The sequence below is a fragment of the Canis aureus genome, chromosome 8, assembly GCF_053574225.1.
Source record: "Canis aureus isolate CA01 chromosome 8, VMU_Caureus_v.1.0, whole genome shotgun sequence".
In the NCBI taxonomy this organism is placed as follows: Eukaryota; Metazoa; Chordata; class Mammalia; order Carnivora; family Canidae; genus Canis; species Canis aureus.
In genome coordinates this window covers 71,768,475-71,796,237 of record NC_135618.1, presented here as the reverse complement: position 1 = coordinate 71,796,237, position 27,763 = coordinate 71,768,475, and the positions used below count along the sequence as shown (strand labels likewise).

The 27,763-nt window shown below is 56.1% G+C and overlaps 1 protein-coding gene and 1 long non-coding RNA gene across 4 annotated transcripts; one reads left to right on the top strand and one right to left on the bottom strand.

The window, feature by feature from the left end:
* On the bottom strand, window positions 1–22,406 carry LIMK1 (LIM domain kinase 1). 2 transcript variants are annotated; one of them, XM_077908239.1, is made up of 16 exons: window positions 22,288–22,406; window positions 20,553–20,649; window positions 13,464–13,602; window positions 13,086–13,195; window positions 11,696–11,902; window positions 9,524–9,629; window positions 9,241–9,407; window positions 8,044–8,227; window positions 7,117–7,203; window positions 6,664–6,795; window positions 5,283–5,342; window positions 4,955–5,020; window positions 3,379–3,535; window positions 1,839–1,894; window positions 1,430–1,587; window positions 1–1,334 (listed from the first exon to the last, which is right to left on the bottom strand). In XM_077908239.1, the coding sequence occupies exons 1-16, from the start codon at window positions 22,340–22,342 to the stop codon at window positions 1,172–1,174; spliced, it is 1,944 nt and encodes a 647-aa protein (XP_077764365.1). In that variant the 5' UTR covers window positions 22,343–22,406; the 3' UTR covers window positions 1–1,171. The 2 variants fall into 2 exon arrangements, with proteins under 2 accessions (XP_077764365.1, XP_077764366.1); XM_077908240.1 differs by lacking the exons at window positions 20,553–20,649; window positions 22,288–22,406 and adding an exon at window positions 17,085–17,233.
* Window positions 1,646–4,379, top strand: LOC144319725 (uncharacterized). Of its 2 annotated transcripts, none has more exons than XR_013385453.1 (2): window positions 1,646–2,648; window positions 3,156–4,379. It is a non-coding gene; the product is annotated as an uncharacterized LOC144319725 (long non-coding RNA). The 2 variants fall into 2 exon arrangements; XR_013385454.1 differs by having other exon boundaries at window positions 3,149–4,379.
* Window positions 22,407–27,763: the final 5,357 nt, after the last annotated feature.

Below are 27,763 nucleotides of genomic sequence, written 5' to 3'. Positions count from 1 at the left end.
TTGGGGAGTATGAAATTTATTTTATTGTTCTGTGTCTAGGTTTTCTTCCTTAGACATCATGATTCCTGGATGGAGGCGGACATGTCCCACACTCCCTGACCCGCAGTCCCACGGGCCTGTTTGGATTGTTTTCCAGGCTCAAAGTGCACTGAGGAGGCTTCACAGTTTTAATACTTCCTAGATGCTCAACTGAGGCAAAGTGACAAAATGGCCCCCCCACCCCCACCCGCCAGAAAAATAAAGCCCCAAGCCCTCTGACAGCAGCTGCTGCAGCCGTATGAAAAAATAATACAAATTCTTCTCAAAAAATAGATTACACAGAAAGAACCCAGAGGACAGAGGGCCACGGGGAGGGGCGGCCTGGGGAGAAGCCCGGGAGGGGCACTGAGATGGACTTTGGGGATTGGGATGCTGGTGGACACCTGCCTCGTCCGCTCTGCCCAGCGTCCCTCTGTGGCTCCTCCCGGCAGCTCTGATCCAGGGATCCGGATCCCCTCTCCCCCAGCAGACCCTCCCTTCACCCTGAGGCCTGGTACCTGCTTCTCACTAAAGTGGCTTCGAGAAAGAAATGAAGAGACCCAAAGCAAGAGAGGCCTGCGGCTTAGCTACTGGAACTCCCACCCTCCAGAGGCAGACCTCTCTGTTTGGGGGTTTGGGTAACTATCAATACCTGCTACTACAGAGACACCACCCCCCGGGGGGGGGGTGACGCACCCCAGAATGCAGCCTCTCCCTCATTTGGTGCCCTCCTACGAACTCAGCCCTGACCGGTCCACTCTGAGGCTGTCTACTGGCCTGGCCTCAGAGAAGCCACAGACGGGGAGTGTGCGCAGGACAGCTGGGGGCAGCGGGGTGGAGGATGGGGCAGGACTCACACGGGCCCTCCAGCTCATGCAAGGAGAAGCGAGAGGGGGTGGCCCCACCAAGACAGGTAAGGCAGGGTGAGGTGACGGTGTGTGTGCAGCCAGGCCAGCTCTGGGGCCAGGGGCAGAGATGGGGCAGGGGCCACGGCCCACAGGCTAAGAGAAGGCAAGTCAGGGCCCGGTGCTAGGGAGGAGTCTGGGTGCCTGCTGCCCAGCTGGGGGCTCCACGCCTGGGCCACGACCTGTAGGAGTGTGGTACAGGGTGGGTCCTCCAGAGGTGGGCACGGGGGCAGCCGAGTGGGCTGGGCTCAGTCGGGGACCTCGGGGTGAGCGGGCAGTCCGCTCTCGCCTCGCCGGTAGGTCTCCCAGAAGCTCCTGTCCAGTTCTTCCAGCTGCAGGCCCAGTGGCAGGTGGCTGGCCAAGTGCATGCGGAGGGTCTCCAGCCACTGCTCCAGCTTCATAAAGGAGGGCCTGGGGTGACAGGCGGATGGGATGGTGGGTTCTGCTCCGCTGGAGACTGGCCCCACCCCTAGGGCTGCTGCAGGCGGAGCGCCGACTGCACTTACCTCTTCTCGGGGTCCAGATCACAGCAGCGCACAGTTATGGGGAAAAAGCTCGGAGGGCAGTTTGGAGGGCAGTAACGGTCCAGGAAGCCCCGCACATTGAGGCCAAAGTCCATGGTGCGGGGCAGGTAGTCGGGGTCCGCATTCACCCGCCCAATGATCTGTCCAGCACAAGGCCCAGAAGTGACCCAGGGTGGCGGGGGCTGGGGGTGGGTCTCAGGGGCTGGGCGCTACCCAGGCAGGTTTAAGAGCAAGTCACACTTGGTCTGGTACCGCCTGAGCACCACACCCCCTGGGGGTACAGGTTGCTGTGGGCAGCCCCATTCCAAGGAGCTCCCCTCTCCACCCCTCGGGGCTGGGGCCCCTGCAGACTTCCAGCCTGCAGCCAACTGCCACCTATCCCTGGACCTACCTCGCACAGGACGATTCCAAAGGAAAACACATCCACCTTCTCATCGTAGCTGCGGCCTGGATGAAGAGATCAGCTGTCAGCAGGTGAGGCTGGATCAGGAGGCAGAGGCCACCGACCTCCGTGGGACCGAGGCTTAGGCTCTGCCCACCACCCCCACCAGGTCTGAGCAAACCTTTGAGAGGTAAGGATGAGAGCTCTGGGCAGGGGGCGGTTCCAGGCCCAGCTTGGCCACTGACCAGCCACTGACCAGCTGTGTGACTCTAGGCAAGTCATGGACTTGCCACATGGTGGCCCTGGAAAGCATCCGTGTCAAACCCCTGGGATGTGTGAAAATTACTTTATTGGAAAAAAGGTCTTTGCAGATATCATTAAGGATCTCGAGATGAGATAATCCTGGATTATCTAGACGGGCTCTAAGCACCACTGCAAGTGTCCTAAGAGAGAGTGAGGAGGAAGAGACACAGGATTGGCAGTGGCCCCATGCCTGGGAATGCCAGGACAGCCACTAGGAGCTAGAAGCAGCAAGGGTTCTCCCCTACAATTCCTGGAAGAAGCATGGCTCTCCTGGACTTCAGACTTCTGGATTCCAGAACTATGAGAGAATACGTTTCTATGGTTTTAAAGCACCTGGTTTGTGGCAATCTGTTGACAGCAGCGCCATGGACTGACACAGACTCCCTGAGCCTCATGCTCTTCAGCTGTGAAATGGGGAGACTGCAGGACGTTAAACACGACCAGGACATCTAGTCTCACGTAGCAGATTCCAACTGGTTTACACACTGTAGCTGATCCTCACGGCCCCCCTGAGAGGTAGGGAGTTAGCGCCATTTTGCAGGTTAAGTCATTGGGGTGAGAGGCAGGTGGCTATGTTAAAACTCCGGTTGGGGCTGGCGCCAAGATGCCCCTGGCTCCACCTGCCCTGACCCTGTGTGTGCTCAGCCCCTACGCAGGCAGGGGCCCTACAGTCCACGGTGTGGGCATCTGGGGGTCACCGTGTGATGGGCCTAATGAAAAAGAAATGGAGTGGGAGAGAGGACCCTGGGTGGGCCAGGCTGTCCACCACCTGCTCCCTGGGCCCCGTGAAGGCACTGCCTGGCATGGGACGTGATGGTGTGATTACGTTCAGGATCTGAACATGGGCAGAGGATGATACAACCACAGAGGTCCTAATGAGAGGGGGGCAGGCATGGAAGGAGACCTGATGATAGACACAGATGTCAGAGAGGGTGCCAGGGTCCTCGCCTTTGTTGAAGGAAGGGGCCTTGGGCCAAGGACTGTAGGCTACAAACGAAATGGGTTCTCCCTTTGAGCTTCCAGAAGGAACTTGGCCCAGCCAACACCTGACTTCAGGCCGGTGAGACGGACGCTGTACTCCCCACTCCTACTAGAACTAGATGGTAATTTGTTTTTTTAAGCCAAGTGGGTGGTGATATGTTACAGCTGATGGGAGACGGACGAGTCACAGGACCCAAGGAGGGTGCGGAGCGGAGGAGGTGGAGGCCAGGGATGGGGGCCCCTGCAGCCCTGCCGGCCCACTCACCATTGATCATCTCAGGCGCCATCCAGTATGGGTTGCCCACTACCGTGTATCGCTTCTTGCGATCTGACTTCTTGATGCTTCGAAGGCCTCCGGGCTGTGTCTTCTCTTCCACCATGAGCCGTGCCAGCCCAAAGTCAGCCACCACCACGTTCTTGTTCTGTGGAGACAAGAAAGCAGGGGCCACATTGAGACAGGCTCCTGGTGCCACCTGCCCACTCCACTCCTCATCAGATGCTCAACGGATGCCCTCTGTTGTGGGGTGGAAACTGGGATAGGCCACCCTCTCCTCACCCCTGGCACACCACCCTGGCTCAGCCCTGCAGTGACACCCATCGCCAGCAGGAGCAGCCTGACAGGCTCCTCGGAGGAGGGAGACAGGGGATCCAGCCTCGCCCACCTCTCTGTGCTCACAGCCCACTGCTCTCTGAAGCCTACGTGCCCCCACAGCCTCCTGGAAGTTCCCATCAACCCTGCCAACTCTACAGTGACCAACTCATTGCTTCCTGAATGTCATACTGATTGGCCTTTGCACGTGCTTTTCCTATCACCTCAAACACTTCTTGTACTGATTTCATTTGGCAAACGCCTGCCTGGAGAACTTCTTCATCCAGGACTGGATCTCAACCTGCCTGTAGTGTGATGAATAGTCTCCTCCTCCAAATTCACGTCCGAGAATCTCGAAGTGACTGTATTTGGAGACAGGATTTTGCAGATGCTACCAGTTAAGATGAGGTTATACGAGATCAGGGTGGGTCCTAAATCCAGTGCCTGATGTCTTTATAAGAAGAGGATGCACAGACACACGGAGTGAAGACTCAGGCAGAGGCTGGAATCATGTGGCTGCTGGCCAAGGAACGCCAAGGAGCGCTGGCGCCTCCAGAAGCTGAGAGAGAAGCACGGGACAGATTCTCCCTCTGAGCCTCTAAGAGCCAACCTTATCAACACCTTGGTTTGGGACTTTCTGTTTCCTAAACCCTCCGAATACATTTCAGTTGTTCCAAGCCATCCAGCCCATGGTTCTTTGTGATGGCAGCCCCCAAGAAACTAGTGCACCCCCTCTCCAGCTGGGCACCGTCAGCCACCCCCTCCCTTCGCTGCCTCCTGCAGACAGCCTATGGTCCCCTCCATCCCCACCCTTCAAACCCTGGGCTCCCTGCCCCCCCTTAGTTCTCCACTTCAGTATGCCCCCCCTCCAGGGCCTCTTTCAGAAGCCGGCCTTGTCCATGCCAGCCCATGTGCTCAGGCCCTCCTCCAGGCCTGCGGTTGTTGTTGCCTGTTGTCGTGTGGCGTAGGCCTGGCCACTCTGCCCCCGGGTCTGGCAAGGCAGGGCACATGAGCCTGAGCCATTACAGATGACCCATCACTTTCTCCTTCATCCGTTTATCAGAGTCTCCTAACAACCTGGGGTGCTGACGGCTCAGAGGGCTGGAGCCACGATCCAAGCCTGCCTCCCGGAGCTGCTTCCGCTCGGGCCAGAAGAGGCCTGGAAGCGGCCAGCCAGATCCCTGTCCCAGAAAGGCCAGGGGTGCAGGGGGGGGCTCCCGCGCTCTCTCCCTCTTGGTCCCAGGCTGCTCACCTCTCGGACCAGGCAGTTGTGTGAGTTCAGGTCCCGGTGGATAATGTTCATGGAGTGGAGGTAAGCCTGGGGGCAGGGAGCATGAGGTCAGGGGGCAGCTGTGCTGAGGCACCCCCCCACCCCACCCCAGGGCTTCCACCTCCCCTCCTGCCCCAAGCTGGTGAGTGAGGCGTACTCTTCCCACCCCCACCTGATCCCCTCTGCTCTTTACCAGAGCTTCCCCATGGCTTCTGTCTCTAACTTCCTTGTAAAGTTTTAGGTTAGTGGGACAGAATCTTTTTATAAGTGGGGTCAGATCGCCCAGCCCACGGTCCCGAAGCCCACTTACCATCCCTGAAGCGATATCCTTGGCAAAGCTCACCCTCTGAGTCCACGGGTACTGGCTGTCCTGGGGGAGTGGGGAGAGAAGGGCCAACGGAGGCCGTGATGGCAGAATGGTTGGGGGGAGAGAGACGCCAAGGGAGCAAGTGTCCCAGAGAATCCAATGACCCCCCCATTCTCTTTTGTACCTCCACCTGTCCGCAACTAAGGGGTGGGGGTGAAGAGCTCAAAGATATCATTTTCCGGGATGCCTGGGTGGCTCAGTCGTTGAGCGTCTGCCTTTGGCTCAGAGTCCCGGATCGGGCTCCCCCCAGGGAGCCCTCTACCTCTCTCTACCTCTCTACCTGTGTCTCTACCTCTCTCTCTCTCTCTTTCATGAATAAATAAATTAAATCTTTTTAAAAAGGTATCATTTTCCACTATGTGATTTCAGACACAAAGTGGGGGATACTGCTGTGCAACTCCCGATCCAGCTCTTTGGAGGAAAAAAACCTCTATCTTCAACACAATCCCAATCTTTCAGATTTTTAGAAAATCTGAACCTACTTTTGTGTATCTCTGTAGGCAGAGATAGATGGGCCCAATGAGATCACCTGTAGGGAGGGCACCAGCGAGTAGGGCTCTGGCCTCAACTCATCTGGGGAGACACCTGGTTCTCTCACCCCACCCACGCAGAGACCTCCACTGGGCAGGTGGGGACAGCAGAGTGCTGCTACAGATCCAGAGCGTGGTGAGGAAGCCCAGGTGGGTGTAGCCCGCCATTCCCAAACTGCACTCAACCACAGAATCCTTTCTGAGAAATTGCACCTGTTAGGAGCCTGCTGGGGCTGCAGCCTGGGGGTGGTGGTGAGGAATCTGGGGTGCACAAGGGGAACGCTGAGATGCGGCACCATCCGAGAGCACCAGAGTGCTATAAGCTCCTCCTCAAATACTTCCTCGGTTTGGATTTTCAATTTTTATCTGAACCCTTAAAGAGAGTTCGGAATTGTACAGAACACAGTAAATAGTAAGAAGGCCCACTTACTAGTAAAAAGAGGTAATAAAGGTGCCTTTCCTGAGCTCTTGTGCCCTGTGGCAGGCAAGTCTGAGTCTGGCAGCTCTGGGCCAGGGCAGGGCCAGGCAGTAGGTTCCCAGGACGGCCACCCTGAAATAGCCTGTGTGTCTCCAACCTCGGCGAAGTGGGGACCCTCTCTGGACCTGAGCTTTAGCTGGGAGTTGATGGCTCCCTGTTGGGCTCAGAATCAGGGTTTGGAGAGCCTTGGAGACCAGAGGCAAACCCCACTGAGGGGCTGAGGAAGCCTGGAGGGCAGCTGCCTGTCCTGGGCCCCTGGTGCTAGAGGCGGGCATGGGAGGGGAGGGGAGAGGTGGGGGACTGGGTTGGCACTCACCATACTCTTGATGATGTCCCGGAGGGTACCCCCCTTGATGTACTCTGTGATGAAGTTGAGCCTCTTGTCCTTGTAGAGCACTCCGATGAACTTGAGCACGTTAGGGTGCTCCAGGCATCTCATGACCTTTACCTGGTGGGGGTGCACACAGGCCAGGCCTGGGGCTGTGCCCGAGCCTCCTCCTCCCTGTGCCGCCCTGTGCCCTCCTCCCGGGGCACCAGGGGCCCAGCCACCTCACAGGTGGGAGTCCCTGCCCGTCAGACCACGGTGCCTGTCTGCTTGGGTTGTGCCCCCCACTCCAGCTTCCCCTCCCCCAGCCGGGGGACACCCTCCAGCGAGTTACTTTCTCTCCCTCCAGCATGTGGCTGGAGCGATCCATCCTCCCGGAAGCCTGGCCACCCCCTCAGCGGAGAGGTCTGGTGAGGTGGCGGCGTGGCAGTTCTGCTCACTGACCTCCTTGAGGAACGTCCTCTGGGTCTCTTCATCAAACCGGATCAGTTCCTTCATCACCATCACTTCGCCTGTCTCCCGGTGTGTCACCTGTGTGGGGACACCGAGGCACGGAGACTCGGTACTGACAGAGTTGCTCTTTGCCCGCCTGGCAGGCGGCCCCAGCCCTACCCCAGAACTGCCGGGGGACAAGGAGGCACATGGCTTGTAGGTCTCCACAGGCCTTTCAGGTGATGTCCCCAGCCCCCATGGGGCAGGACTTATCAGCTCCCTCATACGTGAGGAAATGGGGCCTCGGGAGGCTTCCTGACAGCACCCAAGGTCACCCAGCAGGAGGAGGGATGGCTGGGGCTCAGGTGACCACCTGACCCAGAGGCCAGCTCTTTCCTCTGCTCCGCTGAGTGGTCTCCTGGAAACCCAAAGGCGGTTCCACCAGGGACTCCCCTGCCCTGGGAAGGGGACCAGGAACAGGGCCTGATGGGTGCCTTCTGTATAATCCTGAGCCTTCCAGCCTGGACACAGCCAGGTAACATTAGAGCCAAGGAAGGGCTCAATGTTAGTGTAGGGAGTCTGTGAAGGGGGTGCGCAGTGTAAGGGCCATGGAGGGTTGGCTTCAGGCTCAGGGCACGGCCCCGGGGAAGGAGCCTTCTGGGCCATCCTGGGCTGCCTTCCCACCCACCTTCCAACTACATCCTCCACATAAAGTTCTGGGTCTCTCTGTAGTAGGTTCCCTCCCCCTAACCAGCTTAGGGAAGCCCAGGTGGAGGAGAGTAGGGGCCAGGGAGTCTGGAAGCCCAGTGCTCCTTCCACTGTGGGTTCGGGTTCCTGGAAGCAGGCAGGACTGATGGGTCTCCCCTAGACTGTCCCCTCCCCCGTACTCCCACCCCGCTCCCACTTCTCCCCCCACCCCTGCCCAGGCCCATCCTGTACCTTGATGGCCTGGCCGAAGCAGCCTTTGCCCAACACCTCCCCATGGATGAGATCCGATGGCCGGAAGATGCGGTGCGGCCGGCAGACCACACGGAGGGATTCAGAGCGACCCAGGTCCTTGCGCTGGGAGGCTGGGGAGCTTAGTGAGCCAGCACCCGGAGACCTGTCAATGCTGTAGCTCCTCCTGGGGAGACACACACGGTGCTCAGTGTCATAGGTGGCAGGTGGGCACCAGGCTTCAGCTCTGACCCCTTCCTCCTGCCTGCCATGCTCCCATCCACAGTTCATGTACAAGCAGCACCCCTACCCCAGTCCAGGAGAGGGTGGCACAGGGCAGCTCTCCTGGGAAGCCATAAGCCCCATCCTGATGCCAATGACCGTAGCCCCGTCCTAGGCCTGCTATCCTGCGGGTGCCCTCTGTAGGACCGTCTATCCTCGGTCTTCTCTGCCTGGTGACCCTAGGTCAGAAGCTTTATCTCCCAGGACTTGGGTGCCTTGGCCCCAGGGTGTGGTCCTGTCCAGGATGCCTGTAACCCTGCTATGTAGGTGGCTCCACAGGACAGCTCGAGCTCCAGACAAATGCACAGGAGGGGGAAATATAGGCCTTTGGCACCACTGTTTCTTAGACTAAAAGTGGTTTCTCCAGAGAGTATCCCCGCAAAATTCTTCACCAGGAGTCCTGAGCAGGCCTGTGGTTAAGTGGAGTGAGGACCAGGCTGGCTCTGGGTCTCTTCCATGTGCTCCCCCCACTTCAGAGGGTCTGGGGCCCCTGGCACCTCCTTCTGGACCCCTGCCATGGCCTGTGAGCCATCTCTGGCCTTGAGCACCCTTGTGCACAGGGGACCAGAGTGCTCTCTGAAACACATCTCTTTGCCACAACAGCCTTTAGGGGACCCGCCACTCCCCAAAGACATTCCATGCTCCCATGTCCTGAGCTACCTGCTGGCTGCTCCTTGGAGCCAGGGCGCTGGTCCATTCTAGAAGTGCCATATAAACCCCAGCGAGGGGAGCTCAGTCCCCTACTTTCCCCCGTCTCGTGACCCTTCCCCTTTCTTAGCCCTCTGCAACCTTTGCTGCCTGCTTCTTTGCAGGGCTGACTCCCCCACCAGACTGAGACCTCCTTGAGGGCAGCGAGCAGGTCCCAAAGCCCTGAAGCCCAATGCCAATGAAAGTAAATACGACAAGGGGCTGACTTACAGGACAGGCTTCTGCCGGGAAGAGGTGCCCACCTCCCCACTGGGAGTGGGGGTTGGGGAGCCCAGGGGGCTGAGCTCAGGCCCTGGCCCATGACCCGGGGTGTCATGGGGGTCATGCTCAAGAGTTAGCTGGAGCAGGCGGCTGGTTTCCTGGATCAGCAGATCAATCTGGGGAGAGCAGGAGTGTGGACAGGTGAGTCCAAGGTGGCGGAGAGGGAGGTGGGGGAGGAGTCAGGCATGAAAGCACCACCTCTAATCCCCGCTTGCCAGGCTGGGACCCGTACCTCATCCAGGGGCACGTTCCGGATGGGTGTGCCATTGATTTCGAGGATCCGGTCTCCCACGTGGATGGAATTCTTCACATCTGGGCTCATGCAGCCTGGGTCCACTCTGTGGGGACAGAGTAGTGATCAAACCCCTGCCTGCCTGTCCACTGGAGCCCTGACAGGAACCAAGGCCACGGGAATCAAATCGGGGTGAGGCAGCAAATTAATTCTATTTTGCATGATTGACAGACAACAACTGTATAGAGTCTGGAGTTCTGGATTGGTGAGGAGGAATTCTGTAATCGATTACTGATGTATGCTGTGGGTGGCAAACCAGAGGGAAAGAAGTACTTGCTACTCTATACAGGATGCTCAGGGGCTCCCCTTCAACAGAGTGCTGTGTCTGCCATGAGGACAGACAGACAGCTTTCCAACTGTCTATGTTCCAGGCAGACAAGCGTCACGAGATGGGTCCTAAGAGGGTCTGAATCCACTGAATTCCTGGTTCCCAAACTTGCCCTGATAAGGCCAAGGCTTCCACTCCTCCAGAGTGAGCAGGATGGGGCTGGCTGCCCACTCCGAGCCACATGATGACACCCACAATCTAACTCATGGAGTGGCCAATTTGTCAAATTTACTTGCTTCTTTTAACTCTTTGGTTACTGTGTTTTCATTTTGTCTTCATGAAAGCTTTTTAAGGAATAAACATTACTTTGCCTTTGCCCTGAGATGGGGAAGGGGTGAGAGGTGGAAGAGAAAAGAGACTGGGGCCTTTAAGAAAAAGGTTCATGAGGGGCTGCCTGGGGAGGCTCAGGTCATGATCCCAGGTCCTGGGGTCGAGTCCCACATTGGGCTCCCTGCTCAGCAGGAAACCTGCTTTTCCCTCTCCCTCTGCCCCCATCCCTGGCTCGTGCTTTCTCTCTGTGTCAAATAAATAAATATTAAAACAACAACAACAACAAACAAACCAGTAAATCTGGTCAGCAGTCTTTGGGCAGGCTGGGCTGCTTCTCTAAGGGGCACAGTCTATGCCGAAATTGCTGGGAAAGTAGATGCTGGCTGGTGAGAACCCTCATCCGGTGAGGGACGCAGGGAGAGGAGGTGCCATCGGCTTTTCCGTTTCTAAAAGTCTGCCTGGTTTTGAGACCAGCTGGTCTGGGAGTTCCCCATCTCTCTCACCAGTCTGTGTGCCTGCTTGTGTATATGAGGCACCTGCTGCCCTGGCTGATGCTCAAGTTGGGGGAGCAGAGGCAGGGTCAAGGCCAGACGCATCCTTCCCCAGCATCACTCCCCTCCCGACCAGAGGGCCCCACCACAGTGCCGGGACCTGACAGCCATGTGAGAAGTGTTCACTGGATCCAATGGAAGCTGGCACTTGACTCCCAGGCCCGCTCAGGAGGACATTTAAAACTACTTTACTCAAGGAATAGATCAAGGCCTAAGAGAACTCTTAGAAGGCTCCAAGGTGCCCAACTCCCTCAATGTAGAGACAAAGACCCTAAAGCCCAGAAAGGACAAGGGGCTGCTCAGCATCACATAGCATGCTGGCGACAGGAGCTGGCTCCTTAATCTGCATTTCTTCTCATATTTAAAACCTTTTCTACATCCTTTAGAATCTTCATTAGGCATGACCTACTCATACTAAATGTTGGTTTTGTATGCCTTAACATGTTTTTATTTCTCTGCATTTCTTGAAGGGTATTTTCATCAAGGATAGAATCCTAGGTTGATGGTGTTTTGCTCAGTGCATCAAATATATTATTCTGCTGCTTTCTAGCTTCCATGGTTTCTGTTGAGAAACCAGCTGCATGCCCCCCTGAAAGTAACTGATCTCTTTTCTATGGCCACTTTTTTCTTTTTTTTTTGAGAGAGAGAGAGGAAAAAAGAGAAAGAGAGCAAGAGAGCACGTAAGCATGCTCCAGGCAGACAAGTGGGAAAGTGGAAAGTGGCAGAGGGAGAGGGAGAAGCAAGCTCCCCGCTGAGCAGGCAGCCTGACGTGGGGCTCGATCCCAGGACCCCGGGATCATGACCTGAGCTGAAGGCAGATGCTCAACCAGTTGGGCCATCCAGGTGTCCCAGAGCTGGGTTCTCTATCTGCGCCCAAAGGCTCACCCAGCCCTAGTGTCAGCCGCCCACCCAGAGCACCCACGGCCACAGCCAGACAGGCTGCCGCCTTGGCCAGCCACTCACCCCTGGACGCGGACGGTGTGGGAGTGCTCTGTGCTGCAGCCTGGCGGGCCGTGGGCGGGGTCAATGGAGACCGACAGGCCACGTTTGCCATGAGGTGAGGCGGGGATGGATACTAGGGTAACTGTGTGGGGCAGGCGGGAGCCGGGGGAGTCGGGCAGGACCTGCTCGATGGCGGGGGTCACCACAGTCTGGTAGTAGCAGTGCCCGCTGCAAGGGCCGCGGGTGGCAGAGACCCAAAGAGGGGGAAGAAAAGAGTGTCAGGGCAGTTGCCAGCATCACTACTACCCCCATCTCCCGGCCCCAGGCTCCTCTCTCCCCCCCACTTCCCCTTACAGCACTCCCACCCCTCCACCCAAATCCCACCCCACCCCCTGCAAAACCCACCCCTTCCATGGCAGGAGGATCGCAGCTGCCTGATGGTCCTGGAGCAGCAACTGAGTGTGCCCGGCCCAGGCCTTGCCCCTCGCCAAAGCTCAGTCATTCTGGGCTTGTCCACTCCCATTATGCTATAAACTGGCCAGGACAAGGCCAGTGACTAAATCCAGTTCAGGAGGAAGTCATTAAAAGCCCATTTGGGACTGTGCCATGCCGCCTGGGACTCCAGCTTTATCAGCACTGTATAATAAAGAATTTGCCTGGTCTTTGTTCTGGGAAAGTAGCTCTAAATCCTTGGAATCCGAGTGTCCCTCAGACCATACCTGAGCTTGTGTGAACCGAGGACTCAGGATGGGGGCTGGCTGCGGGCAAGGCCAACTATGTGACTGGGGGGGTGCCTGTGACCCAGTCCGACCTTGGAGGCGGTGGGGGTGGGGCCAGGAGTGGCTAGAAAATAAGTTCAATCGTGCACCCAATGAATCAATCAATGATGCCTATATGATGAAACCCCAATAAAAACTCTGGTGATGCCAGGATGGCTGGGGGTGTCACATGCTCCGATTGTGTGGGGGAAAATGTGTGGAAGCTCTACACTGGGGATCCTCCCAGACTTGACCACTCTCAGTGTCACTACAGTTGGCTGGCCCTCGTACGAAGGGATATGTAGGCTTTATAAAACCCCCGTAATCCTAAGTATAGGGCTTTCCTGAGTTCTTGGAGTCATTTAGTGAATTATCAAGCTTGAGGTGTTGTGGGAACCCCCGAACTTGGGGTTGCTGTCCGACGTGAGGGCAGCCCTGTTGGGGACTCGGCCTAAGTTTGCAGGGTCTGTGCCAGAACCGCACCTCAGTGACATGGAAGAGCAGGCATCTGACGCATTCTCACTGTGATTCCTGGGTCTCTTCTCAGTGACCACTTCACTGTCCTTCTATTAACAACTGCCCCACCCAGGAAGGGGAAGAACCCTGGTGTGGAAGGTGGGACCCCAGGCTTGGAGGGGACCAGGGGCGCTCACCAGTACAGCTTGGAGTGCTCCACCAGCGTGTAGGTGTCTCCGTCACCGATGAAGGTTCCGCACGTGAGGCAGATGAAGCACTCGGGGTGGTATTTCAGCTCCCCAGCCACCTGGCAGGAGGGTGGCAGGGATGATCCTTCAGCCCCCACAGCTCCTCCCCATGGCCTTCTCTCAGAAGGGCAGCCCCAAACCAACTCTGGGGGCCTGGCTGGCCAGCTCTAGAAGGCTGGTTCTATGCATAGACAGACCAACGGGCTCAGAAGGCAGGGGGACTCAGAGACAGAAAAAAGGAACAGAAGAGAACCAGAGGAGGGAAACCCATGAGGATGCACGAGTGCCAGCAGCGGCTGTGGGGTGTGAGTGGGGTGGGGCGCTCACCATGACCAGCCCCTTGGTGATGTGCTCCGAGCACCCGTGGCAGGCCTCTCCATAGCGGGCCCAGTAGTCCCTCTTGCAGAAGAGCTGTCCATCCTTCTCGTAGTATTGGTGTGAGAGGGAGGCACTGCATTCACAACACCTGGGTGGGAAAGGCCCAGGGACTCAATCTGGCCCAGCCCCCCACAGCTGGGGGGGGGCTCTGGAAGAATCAGAAAAAGGTTTGCCTCCCCCCCCCCCCTTGGGCAGAAGAAGCCTTTGCTGGGGCTCAGGATTTAGCTGCAGTCTACAGGGGCCTCTACAGGGGCCTCGCTGCAGTCTACAGGGGCCTCTGGAAGAATCAGAAAATGTTTGCCCCCCCCCCCCCCACACCCCTTGGTCAGAAGAAGCCTTTGCTGGGGCCCAGGGTTTAGCAGGTGGAGTCAGGGCTGGCTTCCACCTCCCTCAGCCCCTCAGCTGGAAGCCTTTGTGCAGTGCACAGCCTGTACAACCACCCACCACAGTTCTGCACCCAGAGCACCAGATCATCTGGCCAATTCCATCAGTCCCAGGGTGAGAGATGCTCTTCATATCTTGTCATACAAGGAAGATGGGCCAGAGAAGGGAAATGACCTATTCTTGCTCACAAGTCTGGTGTAGGGTGGAGATGGGAACCTGGGCACCCAGGACTCAGGTGGGGCTGGTGCCGATGGCAGTGATCCTGCAGAGCTATGAAGAGACCTACCAAATGCTGGTCCCTACTTAACTCACACAGGCCTCCCTGAGGCAGATGAACTCTGGAGGCTCCGATGTGCCCAAGGTCATGTGATGGGCATCACAGAGTACAGCAAAACTACTCCCTGTTCCACTATGATATAAGGCAGGAATCTGGCTCAGCAGACATCAACCAGGATCAATGAAGACAGATCTCCTTGTTTCCTAGACCTCATCCAGCCCTTGGGGGCCACAGCCCCAAGAAGGGGGCTTGGCCAGCCTTGCTAACTCCAGCTCAATCAGGGCCCCAGTGCCTGCACCTTCCCTCAGAAGAGCCGTCAGTCACACCATACACAGAACACTCAGATGTGCAGTGATCAAGGCCAGGGCCCCCGCCCCATCAGGAGGGGCTACAGTAGAGGCCTGGCTGGGGGGAAATGATGCACCCGCTCCCACAGGCCAGGAGCTAGACCTACATGCTTGGCTCCCTTCCACCCACGAGTGAGTTGGATGGGGACCAGGAGCTCAGCTAAGTCAGATGAGCAAATGCAGAAATGCATGATGGCCAGAGAGCCGGCAGGGCTTTGAAGAGCCTGACTGAGGGTCCTGGGTGCATAGGTTCATCTGAGCTAGAGTAGTGAGCAGAGGATGTGCTCAGCTCTGCTGTTGTTTGAGCACAAGGTCATGTGGGGACAGACCAGGGTACCAGGCTCAGAGCTCACGCCCAGTAGGGAAATGATCCAACAGAGAGGAGGGTAGGAAAGACTGAGGCCTGAGTAAGACTGCCTGGGGCCCAGGCAGCCAGGGAACCCTCAACCTCTGCAGCCAGCACATGGTCTCACACTAACTGTACTCACTGATGCTCTTTAGGAACTGGGGATAGGGACGCCTGGGTGGCTCAGCAGTTGAGCATCTGCCTTTGGCCTAAGGCATGATCCTGGAGTCCCAGGACAGAGTCCCACATCAGGCTCCCTGCATGGAGCCTGCTTCTCCCTCTGCCTGCGTCTCTGCCTTTGTGTCTCTCATGAATAAATGAAATCTTAAAAAAAAAAAAAAAAGAAAAAGAAAAAAAAGGAACTGGGGATGAAGGGGAAGGAGAGGATGGCAGCCAGGAGTGTTGGTGGGACACTGTCCCTTTAAGAGGATCCAGACAGTTCCCCATTGTCTGGGAGCCTGAGGGGAGGGGCCGCTGGGGGCTGGGGGGAGGAGGCACCGAATGCTAGGGCTCCGAAGCACGAGGTGGGGTGCATCGTGGAAGGGGGGTCTGATAAGCTCCCCTGAGGAGAGGTGGGAGTGGGGGAGGGAGGGCCTCGGGAGACCGCGGTGGGACGCAGGGGCAGGCAGCGGAAGCAACACTGGCCTGGAGCCATGACGTCATGCGCAGCCCTTCCTCGCCCGCCCCCCCCTGCCCCGCCCGGGGCGCCCTTAGGGGGCGTGCACCTCACTGCTCCGTGTGTGCGGCGGGCCAGGACGTGGGGGGATCCCGAAACGGACGCCCCGGGCGGGGGCGGGGGCGGGGGCTCTAACCTTTCGGGAAGGTGCTCAGCAGAGGAGCCGGCTCCGCACAGAGGCGGCCGCGGTGCCCTGACCTTGCGGAGGCTCCTCCGCCTGCGCCCCCGGGCACCAGTGAGTGATTCACTCTGCCCTTCCACGACTAGACAGACGCTCATCGCTCATCGCTCATCGGGTCACAGCAATGTCCCCGCAGAAGTCTCCCCCCGGCTCCTGGCTGCAGGGCTGCAGGGCTGCAGGAAGCGGCCCCGCCTGGCTCTGGGTGGGTGGGCTGCTGGGGGCTCCAGAGCAGCTGCCTTCCTCTCGGGAGAGAATGCTCGACTCCAGCCTGCAAACTCCTATCCCTTCACTCCCGCACAAACATTCCTCACCGCAGCAGCCCCGGAGAACCCGCGCTGACTCACCCCAGGGCTGGGTAAGCGTAGTCGGCTCCCTGGTCACCACTTCCTTGAAGCCTACTCAGTCACCTGGCGGGGGTGCTCCCACACACCGTCTGCAACACCCCCGCGCGGTCGGCACCGCCAGCCTTTTGTTGGCTGCACCAGTCTCTGCCACCAACCCTCAGGCTCTCTGAGGTCCCATGCCAGGCATCCGCAAATGCTAGACCCCAGGGAGAATGAAAGTGTTCCCGCTAAACCTGGAACAGGTCCCACCCCTAGCATCCCAGGATGGCCCCAGGGCACTCCCGCTGGGCCTGCCTCTCACACTGGGGATCTAGCCCAGGCCCACAGAGCAGCTTGGTTCTGGCACTCAGGGCTTCGGTGTACCTGTGTGTGTGGAAGGCACTCAGGAGCCCTGGCGCTGTCCATCCCTTCACCCCAAGCTCATATCCAGTCTCAGGCCAGGGGAGGAAGGTGAGGCAGGCAGGCCTGACTCTTAGGGGTGCCCCACGCATGCTGCTGCCCCCCAGCAGGAGCACCAGGCACTGAGGGTGCTGGGAGATGGCCCAGGGCCAGACCAAGGAACCGCTGGAGGACGGTCTTTGTCTGCCCCAATCTGGGCACCCGTCCTGTCCTGGAGAGCAGGCAACCACAGAGCCAGGCTCCGGCAGCAGAGGAGGATCCTGGGGAGGGCAGGGAGATGCTGCACTGGAGGGCAGTGACAAGCTCTGCAGTGACCGGTCCATGCTCCCAGGGATGCCCTGTGTGCTCCCAGGGATGCCCTCACCCAGGGCCACATCCCTGGATACCAGGAGTGAAGAAAGAGCAACTAGAAGACCAGAGGGTCAAAAGTCTCAGCAGCAGTCAGCCTGCTGCTTCCCCCAATGGTGACCAAGGAGTTTCAGTTCTCCTGCCCAGCAGTCTAGTCCCAGGTAGGTCTGCCTCCCATCCAGTCCCCTCCAGCCCCCTGGGGAGCCCTCACACCAGGGGTCCTGCCTGAGATCTGGGACAGGTGGGGAGGGAGGGGCTCTGCACTCACTTGGCTCCTCTGAGGAAGCGGCTTCTCCTCAGGGCCAGCATCTTTTGCAGCATGGGGCAGCGCAGGAGTGCAATCAGCCAGACCAGCCAGTGGCTTCCCCATCCTACTCCAGGCCCTCAGGATTGGAGGCTGCAGAGGGTGGGGCTAGCGTGGCCACAGAGCAGGGGAGGAGGCTGCAGCCATGGGTGAGGAGGACTTAGTGTAGGGCCACAACAGGAAGCAGTTGGGGGGCCTCCTCCCTGGGCGCACTCTGGGGCGGGCAGGGAAGCAGGAAGGTGGTGGCCTGCACTCTCCCCCAGCCGTCAGCCCTGCACACCTGAGAAAGCGCCCTCCAGGCCCCTGGGCCTCTGATTGGACAAAGGCATCAGAGGCTGGGGACTCTCTGGGGACAGAACAAGCTCCGAAGCAGCTGCTTCTTCCGGTGCCGCTCCCACAGGAACAGAGGTTGACTTCCAGGACAGTCTGTCGTCCTCGCCTGAGAGGTCCCCCAGATGGGGGAAGGGGGGGCTGCTTCCCAGGGCCCAGGCTCTGAGCCCTGTGCCAGCTCCACGCTCACCCCTCCTCGCCCGGGGCCAGCCCACCTGGCCTCTGGGGAGATGTCACCAGAGCTACAGTGGCCCTCGGGTTTGTGCGCGGCTGGCTTAAAGGAAGGAACCTCCCACACACAGCTTTGCTGGAACAGAGCAAAGCTTGGACCACTGGGCCTGGCCATGACCGGGAAGGATAGCTAGAACCGGGGAAGGATCCCTGCAGTGATGGTGACCCCCAGTGCTGGTGCCAGAGGCACGCCCTTGTGCTTTTACAAGGCTCTTACTGCAAGGACTTTGGGGCCTGGGGGCTGGTGCCAGCCCCGTGTCACGTCACGGCACTTGAGAGGCTCCTAGGGACAAAGAAAGTAAAGAGTCCAGAGCCTGGTGGCCATGGGGGTTGGGCAGGCAGGGATTCCTCTGACTTGGGGGTAAGGGCACTGTTGGCCTTGCTCACATTTAGGGGCTCCTGGGAGAACCACACACCACTGGGTCAGGAGCACTTGTGGAAGCTAGAATGTGGATGCCTGGAAGCCCTCTCTCATTGAAGGAGCCTTCCCTGAACCCCCATCACACTCAGGATGGCAGCACATCCTCCTCCCTACTGCCTTGACCTGGGGCCCTCCTCCTCTCTGGGCTGTGGGCTGTGGGGCAGGGACCCCTTCAAAGCTAGGTTAGTACATCCTGCCTACCCCCTGCTTCCCTGCTGTGGCTTCTGTGGCTGCATTCCTGGCCCTCCCCCATGTCTCCCCAGATTTTACCTCCCTCTGCATCCTCAGCACAGGGGTCCCCAAAGTTCTTCCCAATTCCTCTCGGGCCCCATCCTGAATCCCGCCCACCATCTCAGCACACTGCCCCAGTGTCCCCAAGTGAGCTGCCTCTCCCGCCTCCCCATGTCTGAGGGGTCTCAGACCACCTCACCAGCTCTGGGCCGGGCACAGCCACCCGGGATGGCTCGCTGCACTGCAAGTCAATGTGGTTGGGCACAGCTCATCATCAACCCGATCCCCAACTCCAAGAGAGCCGAAGGACGACCATCCTCCCCAGCACCCAGGGCAAAAGCCCAGACGGCTGCAAGATGCTGCTCGGCTGCAGATGCTGCTCGAGCTATCCTGCACCCCTCACCTCTTCACCTCTGCGAGGACTTGGAGCGAGGCCAACACAGGCTCCAGCCCTAGCTCTAGCCTGTGCAAATGGCACAACTAGTGGTACCTCACAGGGTTATGGAGAGGACTTAATGAAATACAGTTGGCCCTTGAACAACGCAGGAGTTGGGGCACCGACCTCCGCACAATCCCAAATCCACGTGTAACTTTCAGTTCCCCAAACTTAACTTCTCACGGCCTCCTGTTGACTGGAAACCTTCCCCGTAACATGAACAGTCAACTAACACACGGTGTACATGATACTTCGTACCCACTGTATTCTTATGGTAAACTGAGCTACAGAAAACGTTATTAAGAAAATCGTAAAGAAGAGAAAAGACGTTTACAGTATCGTGCTGTAGAAAACCTGCAGTAGACTGGTGCAGTTCAAACCTGTGTTATTCAGGGTCAAGGGTAATGTTCAGAGCGCCCAGTAAACAGTGGCTAATGTGACTACTAGCCAGTATTGTCCCCTCTTCTCCATTTGTAGTCACTGTCCTAGGTCAGGCCTTATGAGCTCAGATCCCTGACTACTGTGACAATCCCTTCCCTGCCAAGTCACCACCATCTGCCCACTGGGTTGGTGTTTTTCAATAGCACTTCCACCCACGTTCCTCCCCTGCTTGCTGCGAACCCTCAGCTGACTCCCTGCTGCCCTTGGAAGGTCCTTATCTTGGCCTTAGCGCCTTTTCACAAATTAATCCCAACCTTGCCTCCTCTGTTTGCTCTTTTCCAACCAAATGAGCTACTCCCATTTCTGTCTCTGTGCGGATGGTTTTCTCTGCCTACCCAGAGCACTCTTCCTCCCTGAAGGCCTTGGAAACTCCTGATTGGGAGCCCCGGGGCCTGGCACCTGCCTCTCTTCTGGCCTCACCAACCAGGGTGGACGCTGTGTGCTCACTTCACTCGCTGGCTATGTGACTCTGCTCAAGAGCATTAACCTCGTCCCCATGAATGACGACAACGTGATATCAAACCAGACAGAGTCCTAGGAGGGTGCCTGGCTCTTACTAAATCGCAGAAAATGTTGGACGTTGTTCCAAAAGACAAAAAAACCAACCTGTCAGAGGTTCCCACTGCCTAAAGTAAACCCCTTTAGCTGGTAATCAATGCCTTCCCACCTCAACTCTGCTGTTTGCTGACTGGCCCCGGCCTGGTCACCACCCCTTAGCACCTGCCAGGCCCACTGCCTGCAATTTCTTCCCGCCACACTTTTCCATGTGGAAAAATCTCACGTCTCTGAGACCCCGGTTCTGGTTATTGCTAACTTGAAGGCTGTGCCCTGCACCTGCCTCTCAGGATGGTCCTGCTGGGTTGCTGGGCCACCTTTGGGTCCGATGTGCATGACCACACCCCTGACCCCACTCTCTTATGCTTGGAGTTGGTTTCTGGAAGAAGGGGCTGGTCTGACTGGGCTGTGCATGTTCACAACCAGCCTGGGGCCTGGGCTGTATCCCCCTTCCTTCTCTGGAGCATGAGGACCCAGAAGGCAGAGGCACATGGCCTTCCAGTGCCTCCCCCTGCCTAGGAGCCGGTAAACTCAGTGATACTGGTGCAAATGCAGGTCTCTCCCTTCCTCTCCTTAGAGCTCTAGAATGACAAAACCAAAGGCCTTTAGGGACCTTCTTATCCAAATGCATCATTTTAGAGATGGGGAAACGGGGGCCAAGGACTTGCTGGAAGTCACAAGCAGAGATGGCAGAAGGAAGAGCCAGGTCTCCCAGACTGCTGACCCAGCCTCTTGTCTCTGGCAGGCCTTGCTTGGGGGCACCCCGACCCCGGCCAGCCTGCCCTACCTGAAGCAGTCTGCGTGCCAGTCAGCATTCAGGGCCTGGAGGTACTGGCCATCATAGATCCTCTGGCCGCAGCTCGCACACATGGGCAACTCACTTCCTGCAAGGAAGACAGGGAGTCAGGAATCATTCTTCGGAGGCGCCGTCTGTTGCAGGCCCAGCCTGCCCTGCCCACCCCATGTAGACCTGTACATCCTCGTGCATATACAGGCAGCACCCAGGCACTGCGCCTAGCAAAAGAAGAAAGCACACAGGTCTGAGAGCCTTGCTGAGATCTTGCCTAAGGCACTAAGCCTCTGTGGGCCTTGGTTTCCCTGTCTGTAAACAGAAGAGTAGGATCAGAAGATGTCCACTCTCCAACAACAGCATTCTTCTGCTTCAACTCCTGTCTGGCAAGGTCAATAGGGAGAAAGAAAGTGGCAGAACTTAGAGATAAGGCAGCAGGTGACACTCTTGTAACAGCCCCTTTCTTCCCCTGCCTGTCCAGGAAGAGGAGCTTTGAAAGGGCAAGGACTGGACAGGGCTGGGCTGGTGTATCTAGGGCTGAAGACCCCAAAGGAGCAGAAAGGCAGGAAGCCCAGAGGTGCTGGCCTCATCTCAATCTCGGCTCTGCCTTGGCCTAGGAGGGCCTGGGGAATGCAGAGCTGGGCACTTCCAGACACCTGCTCTGGGGATGCCTGGCACCTCCTCAAGCCAGCCACTAGGCATGCTTAGTCATTCTAGGGGCCTGGTATCCTCAGAGCTGGGTGGGCCCTGGAGGATCCCCCAAACCTGCTCCTTCCCGTTGTATAGATGGGGAGACTGAGTCCTGGAGAGGGTAAGGCTTGCCTGGTCACACAGTTAGGCTCCCAGGTCACAGCCTGGCCCTCCACGACGATGCAAGGACCTAAGGTAGGGGTGACAGTGAGATGGGCACTTGCCCCAAGCAGGCCTTCAGGGGCCTGGGGGAGGGCTGGCAGGAGCCCTAGGGAAGAGCAGGCCTGGAGGGGCTGGCGGAAACCGGACCTGCACTGGACCAGGTGAGCCTCTGTGACGGCTGCCAGGGAACCTAGGGAAGGCAACCCCATGGAGGGAGTCCTGGGGGTCTTCATACCCTTAACTGTCCTGCAACCCAATCCTTAGGCCCCAGGAAGGGGAAAGGAGGGGAAGAGGAGACTAAGCTGAGAGTCAGCCTCCCAGCCAAGACTGATGGCAGGCACTAGGTTTGGTGCAGGGAGAGGGGGTAGGGGCCCCAGCATACTGCCGACGGTTCCCTGGAGGAGGCTTCTCTCTGCTCTGCCCATCAGGGCCTCCAACCATCAGTACCGAGGGGCAACCACCCAGTCCCGATCGTAAAGTGGGTAAACTGAGGCCTGGCACGTAGCACCTGACTCAAGGTCACGGAGCTGGGCAGAGAGCTCGGAACCAGGGCTGCGGCTTCCCCAGCATCTCTTTCTTCCCGGCCGGCTTAGAGACAGGATAAGGGGGCCCCAGTGCGAGCCCCGGGTGGGCCGAGCACGCGGAGGGGGGCCGGGGCCGGCCGGGGCGGGCGGGGACGAAAGGGAGGAGGGGCCACGGCCCGGGAGGGGGAAACCGAGGGGGAGCGCGTCAGGGAGGGGCCCGCGGGCTCGGGAAGGGCGAGCTCATCCCCAGGGAGGCAGGGGCGCGGCCTCGCGGCAGACCCGGCCCCCTCGCGTGCACCCGCTCCCCGGCGGCCCCGGCGCGACGCCCCCGCCCGCCCGGCCCGCGCCCCGCGCACCTTCTTCTCCCATACGTTCTTCCCTCCAGGTGCAACAAAGTAGCGTCAACCTCATGCACTCGGCGGGGGGCGGGGCCGGCGGGCTGGGGCTGGGGCTGGGGCTGGGGGCGGCCCGGGCCCCGCGAGCTCGCCCGCCGCCGCCGCCGCTGGCCCGGGAGGCGGAGGGCGCGGGCCGGGCCGGGTGCGCTCGGGGCTCGCGGCGCGGCCGCCGCCTCTCGGACACCGGGTCCGGCACCGGCTCCGAGCCGCGGCCGCCCAGGGAGCGAGCGGAGGGGCGGGCCGGGGCGGGGCCTGGAGCTGCGGCACGAGGGCGGGGCGGGGCGCGGGCGAGCGGCCCAGCTGCCCTGCGCGGCCCCGCCCCGCGCCCTCGGCGGCGCCCGCCCCGCCCTTCCATTCATCCTCGCCCGAGCGCCGGTCCCTGCAGGGCGCCGCGACGCGGGGCCTCGTAAGCCGAGGTCCGCGGCCTGGCAGGGGAAGCGTGCTCCGAGGCGGCACCGAGGGAGATGCACAGGCCCGGAGAGGGGGCCTCGACTTCCCCGCGGGGAGCCCCCGTGACCCAGCCCCGAGCTGGAGGAGGCGCTGTGGACCCGAGGGGCCGAGGTGGGCGCCTCGGAGAGGGCGCCTGTCAGGTCCTCGCCCTCTCTGAGGCCTGCAGTGACGTCTCGTCTCGGGCCCTCACGGCTAGGCAGGGAGCTGCAAGAGGAGGATCTGGAGAGGGGCGAATCTGCCCACGGGTCTGCCCTTTCGCGTGCCCGAGATCTGGAGCTGGCGCTGCCCTGAACAGGGTTTGGGCTGGGCGAAATGGCCGGAGCAAGCGGGCTGTCCCCAAAGCACAGGTCCCCAGCCTAGCACTGAAGAAGAGGACGACCCTGCCTACAGGGGGAGAATCCCAGTATGCTGGACCTGGGGAGGGGGTGACCCTTCCTCCCTTTAGACACTCCCACTTGATCCCAAGGCAGAAAGGTGGTGAGTGGAGAGCTTGAACCACGTGCCTTGGTACACCCAGTAAACAAGGGTGTCTGGGCACAGCTGCCCGGACTTGGGCTCTACATAACATGTTTGTGTAGACTCGTCTAGCCAGGGCCCACAGCCCATGGCCTGCAAGGCAAGGGCACTCACTCCTGGGTGCAAAAACAGTTACCTGGGGATGCGAGAAAATATTAGAATTTTAATAAGGAAGAAGCTGGGCTTTTATTTTATTTTTAAATTTTTATTTATTTATGATAGTCACAGAGAGAGAGAGGCAGAGACACAGGCAGAGGGAGAAGGAGAAGGAGGCTCCATGCACCTGGAGCCCGACGTGGGATTCGATCCCGGGTCTCCAGGATCGCGCCCTGGGCCAAAGGCAGGCGCTAAGCCGCTGCGCCACCCAGGGATCCCGAAGCTGGGCTTTTAAAATGCGTAATATTTAGATCGGTGTTGGTGCCCTTCCTCTATCTGTTGGTCAGATGGCTTTGGGAGAGGGCCATAGTGCAGGGTGGAGGACGGCACCACAGAATGAACCTGGAAGGGCCGTGGTGATGTTGTCAAGTTTTAACAAAACAAAAGCTGGTAGAATGGACTCGAGGCTGCCAAAGATTCCTGAAAAGAAAGCAGAGGTTGAAGACAATGCTAATACAAGACTAACAAAAAAGATGGAGCTGGCACTTCTATCCTGATAGAACCAATGAGTGGCTCTTCAGATCCAATGCATTCAGTCGCATTGCTCATATAAGGTATTAAATTTTTTTAACAAAAGAGGAATTTTTTAGTTTTATTAATTTTTAATAAGATTTTATTTATTTATTTGACAGAGAGAGCACAAGTAAGGGGAGTGGCAGGCAGAGGGAGAGGGAGAGGGATATATATATATATATGATGGTTGCTCAAAAATATTTTAATGATGGGGGTTCACGATAAAAATTTTCTAGATGAGGGGTCAAGAGCGCTAAACCGCTGCACCACCCAGGGATCCCACGATTTCTTTTTCATGTGGATATCCCAGTACCATTCTTTGAAGAGATTGTCCTTTCTCCATTGAATGGTCTCCGCACCCTTGTCCATGATCATTTGACAAAATATGTGAAGGTTTATTTCAGGGCTCTCTATTCTGTTCTACTGATCTATATGTTTCTTTTTATGCCAGTACCACATTGTTTTGATTACTTTAGCTTTGTAACATATTTGAGATCAGGACATATTAGTCTTTCAACTTTGTTCTTTTTTTTTTTTAAAGAGTTTTATTTATGTATTCATGAGAGACACACACAGAGAGACAGAGACATAGGCAGAGGGAGAAGCAGGCTCCTCACAGGGAGCCCAATGTGGTACTTGATCCCAGGACTCCAGGATCACGACCTGAGCCAAAAGGTGGATGCTTAACCACTGAGCCACCTAGGCATGCCTTACTTTTAATTTTTAAAATTATTTTTTGTTTTTCTGATTTTATTAGCAACTGATTGCTCTTTCTCTTTCATTCTCTTTTTTTTTAAAGTAGGCTTCATGCCAACGCAGGGCTTAAACTCATGACCCTGAAATCAAGACCTGAGCTCAAGTAAGATACTTAATTGAGTGAGGCACCCAGGCTCCCCATGCAACTAATTTCTTTGTGTTAAGTTTGTATGCTGCAACTTTGCTGAATTCATTTATCACTTTTTAAAAAAGATTTTAGTTATTTATTCATGAGAGATACAGAGAGAGAGAGGCAGAGACATAGGCAGAGAGAGAAGCAGGCTCATTGCAGGGAGCTGGATGTGGGACTCGATCCCAAATCCCGAGATCACACCCTGAGCCAAAGGCAGATGCTCAACCATTGAGCCACCCAGGTGTCCCCATTTATTACTTCTAAAAAGTTGTGTGTGTGTATGTTTAATCTTTAGGGTTTTCTACATATAAGATCATGTAATCTGTGAACAGATAATTTTACCTTTTTTTTTTTTAAGATTTATCTATATTATATATATAGAGAGAGCACAAGCAGGAGGGGCAGAGGGGAGGGAGAGAAAATTTCAAGGAGACGCTGCTAGAGTGTGGAACCCAATTGGGGTTTGATCCCACGACCCTGAGATCATGACCTGAACTGAAATCAAGAGTCAGACGCTTAACCAACTGTGCCACCATGAGCCCGTTTTACTTTTTATTTTTTTAAAAAAGATTTTATTTATTCGAGAGAGAGAGAGAGAGAGAAAGAGAGAGGCAGAGACATAGGCAGAGAGAGAAGCAGGCTCCATGCAGGGAGCCCGATGAGGGACTCCATCCCGGGACTCCAGGATCACGCCCTGGGCCAAAGTCAGGCACTCAGCCGCTGAACTGCCCAGGTGTCCCTGCCTTTTAAAATTTAGATGCCTTTTATTTCTTTTCCTTGCTTACTTGTTCTGACTAGGACTTCCAATATTATGTTAAGTAAACGTGGTGAGTGGACATTCATATTCCTGATTTTAGAGGGAAACCTTCCAGTCTTTCACCATTGAGTATGATGAGGGTTGGGGCCTTTGGTGTGTAGAATTAGCTTTCTTCTATTCCTAGTTTTTTTTTTTTTTTGAGTGGTTTTTTTATCATGAAAGGGAATTGAATTTTGATGATGCTTTTCTTGCATCTGTTGAAGTGATTATGTGACTTTTGTCCTTTATTTTGTTAATTTAGTATATTATATTGATTGAGTTCCTATGTCAAACCATCCTTGCATTCCAGGAATAAATTCTGCTTGGTCTTGGTGAATGATCCTTTTAATGTATTATTATATTCAGTTTGGTAGTATTTTGTTGAGGATTATTGTATCATTATTCATTAGAGATATTAGTGTTTCCCCTGAAAAGTCAATCAGTAAATCAGTTAAAATTACCAGCTATTTTGAGACATAATTGACAAATAAAAATTATATATATTTGAATCATACAATGTGATGTTTTCATATACATATATAATGAAATGATCACTGCAATCGAGCTAGTTAACATTTGCCTCACTGATAGGCTTACTTTGTGTGTATGTGTGTGGTAAGAACACTTTAAGGTCTACTCTCAGTGGGGTGCCTGGGTGGCTCAGTGGGTGAGTGTCTGCCTTCGGCTCAGGGCGTGATCTTGGGATCCAGGATTGAGTCCCACGTCGGGCTCCCTCCAGGGAGCCTGTTTCTCCCTCTTCCTGTATCTCTGCCTCTTTCTCTGTGTCTCTCATGGATAAATAGATAAAATCTTAAAAAAAAAAAGGTCTACTCTTAGCAAATTTTGAGTATACAATACAGTATTATTTATTATATGTGCCATGCCGTACATTACATCTTCAGAACTTGTTTATCTGGGTAACTGAAACTTTGTACCCTTTGGCCAACATTTCTTTGTTTTCCCCAAACCCCAGCCCCTGGCAACCACCACTCTACTCTTTGCTTCTATGAAGTTGACTTTTTTAGATTCCACATATAAGTGATATCATGGAATATTTGTCTCTGTGTGTCTGGCTTATTTTATTTAGCATAATGTCCTCCAGATTCTTCCACGTTGTCGCAAATGATAGGATTTCCTTGTTGGCACATAATTATTCATAGTAGTTAATTATGATCCTTTGTATTTCTATGGTAGTGGTAATGTCTCCTGTTTGATTTCTAATTTTATTTATCTGAGTCCTCTCTCTTGTTTTCTTAGCTAATCTAGTTAAGGTTTGTCAATATTGTTTATCTTTTCAGAAAACCAACTTTTAGTTTTGTTGATCTTTCTTTTTTTTAAAAAATTATCTGAGAGAGAGAAAGTGGGGAGGGTGGGGAAGGAGCAGAGGAGAGGGACAAGCAGACTCCCTGTTGAGCTTGGAGCTCAAGCCTAGGACCCCAAGATCATGACCTGGGCTAAAAAAAGAGTCAGATGCTTAGCTGGCTGAGCCACCTAGGCGGTTTGTTGAACTAATTTTGTTCATGTATTATTTTCCTGATTTTGTTTAGTTGCTTATTGGTGTTCTCTTACAGCTCACTGAGCTTCTTTCTTTTCTTTCTTTCTTTCTTTCTTTCTTTCTTTCTTTCTTTCTTTCTTTCTTTTTCTGAGCTTCTTTAAGACAATTATTTTGCATTCTCTGTCAAGTAATTCATGGCTCTACATTTCTTTAGAGTTGGTTACTGGAGCTTTATTAGTTTCCTTTGGTGGTGTTGTGTTTACCTAATTCTTCATGATCTGTGTAGCCTTAACATGGGTGTCTCAGCACTGAAGGATCAGATGCCCCTTCCAGTCTTTACAGACTCATTTTAATAACAATAGACCTTTCCCTTCCAGTTCCCTGGATTTATGGGTCTGTCTCTGGGGTTGTGTTATAGTGGGGGAGCAGCTGGATCTCATTTGTTGGGCCCATGGTGGGGTCTGCAGTTGTCAGGGCATGGATGGGTGTGGCTTCTGTTGTGATATTGGGCTGGTCCTTGGGTGGGCAAGACTGCTTCCAGGCCATGGTACCGTGGGGCTGCAGCCAAGTCATGAAATTGTCCCTATAGTCAGGTCCAAGGCCAGCAGGCCTGTTACTGGGG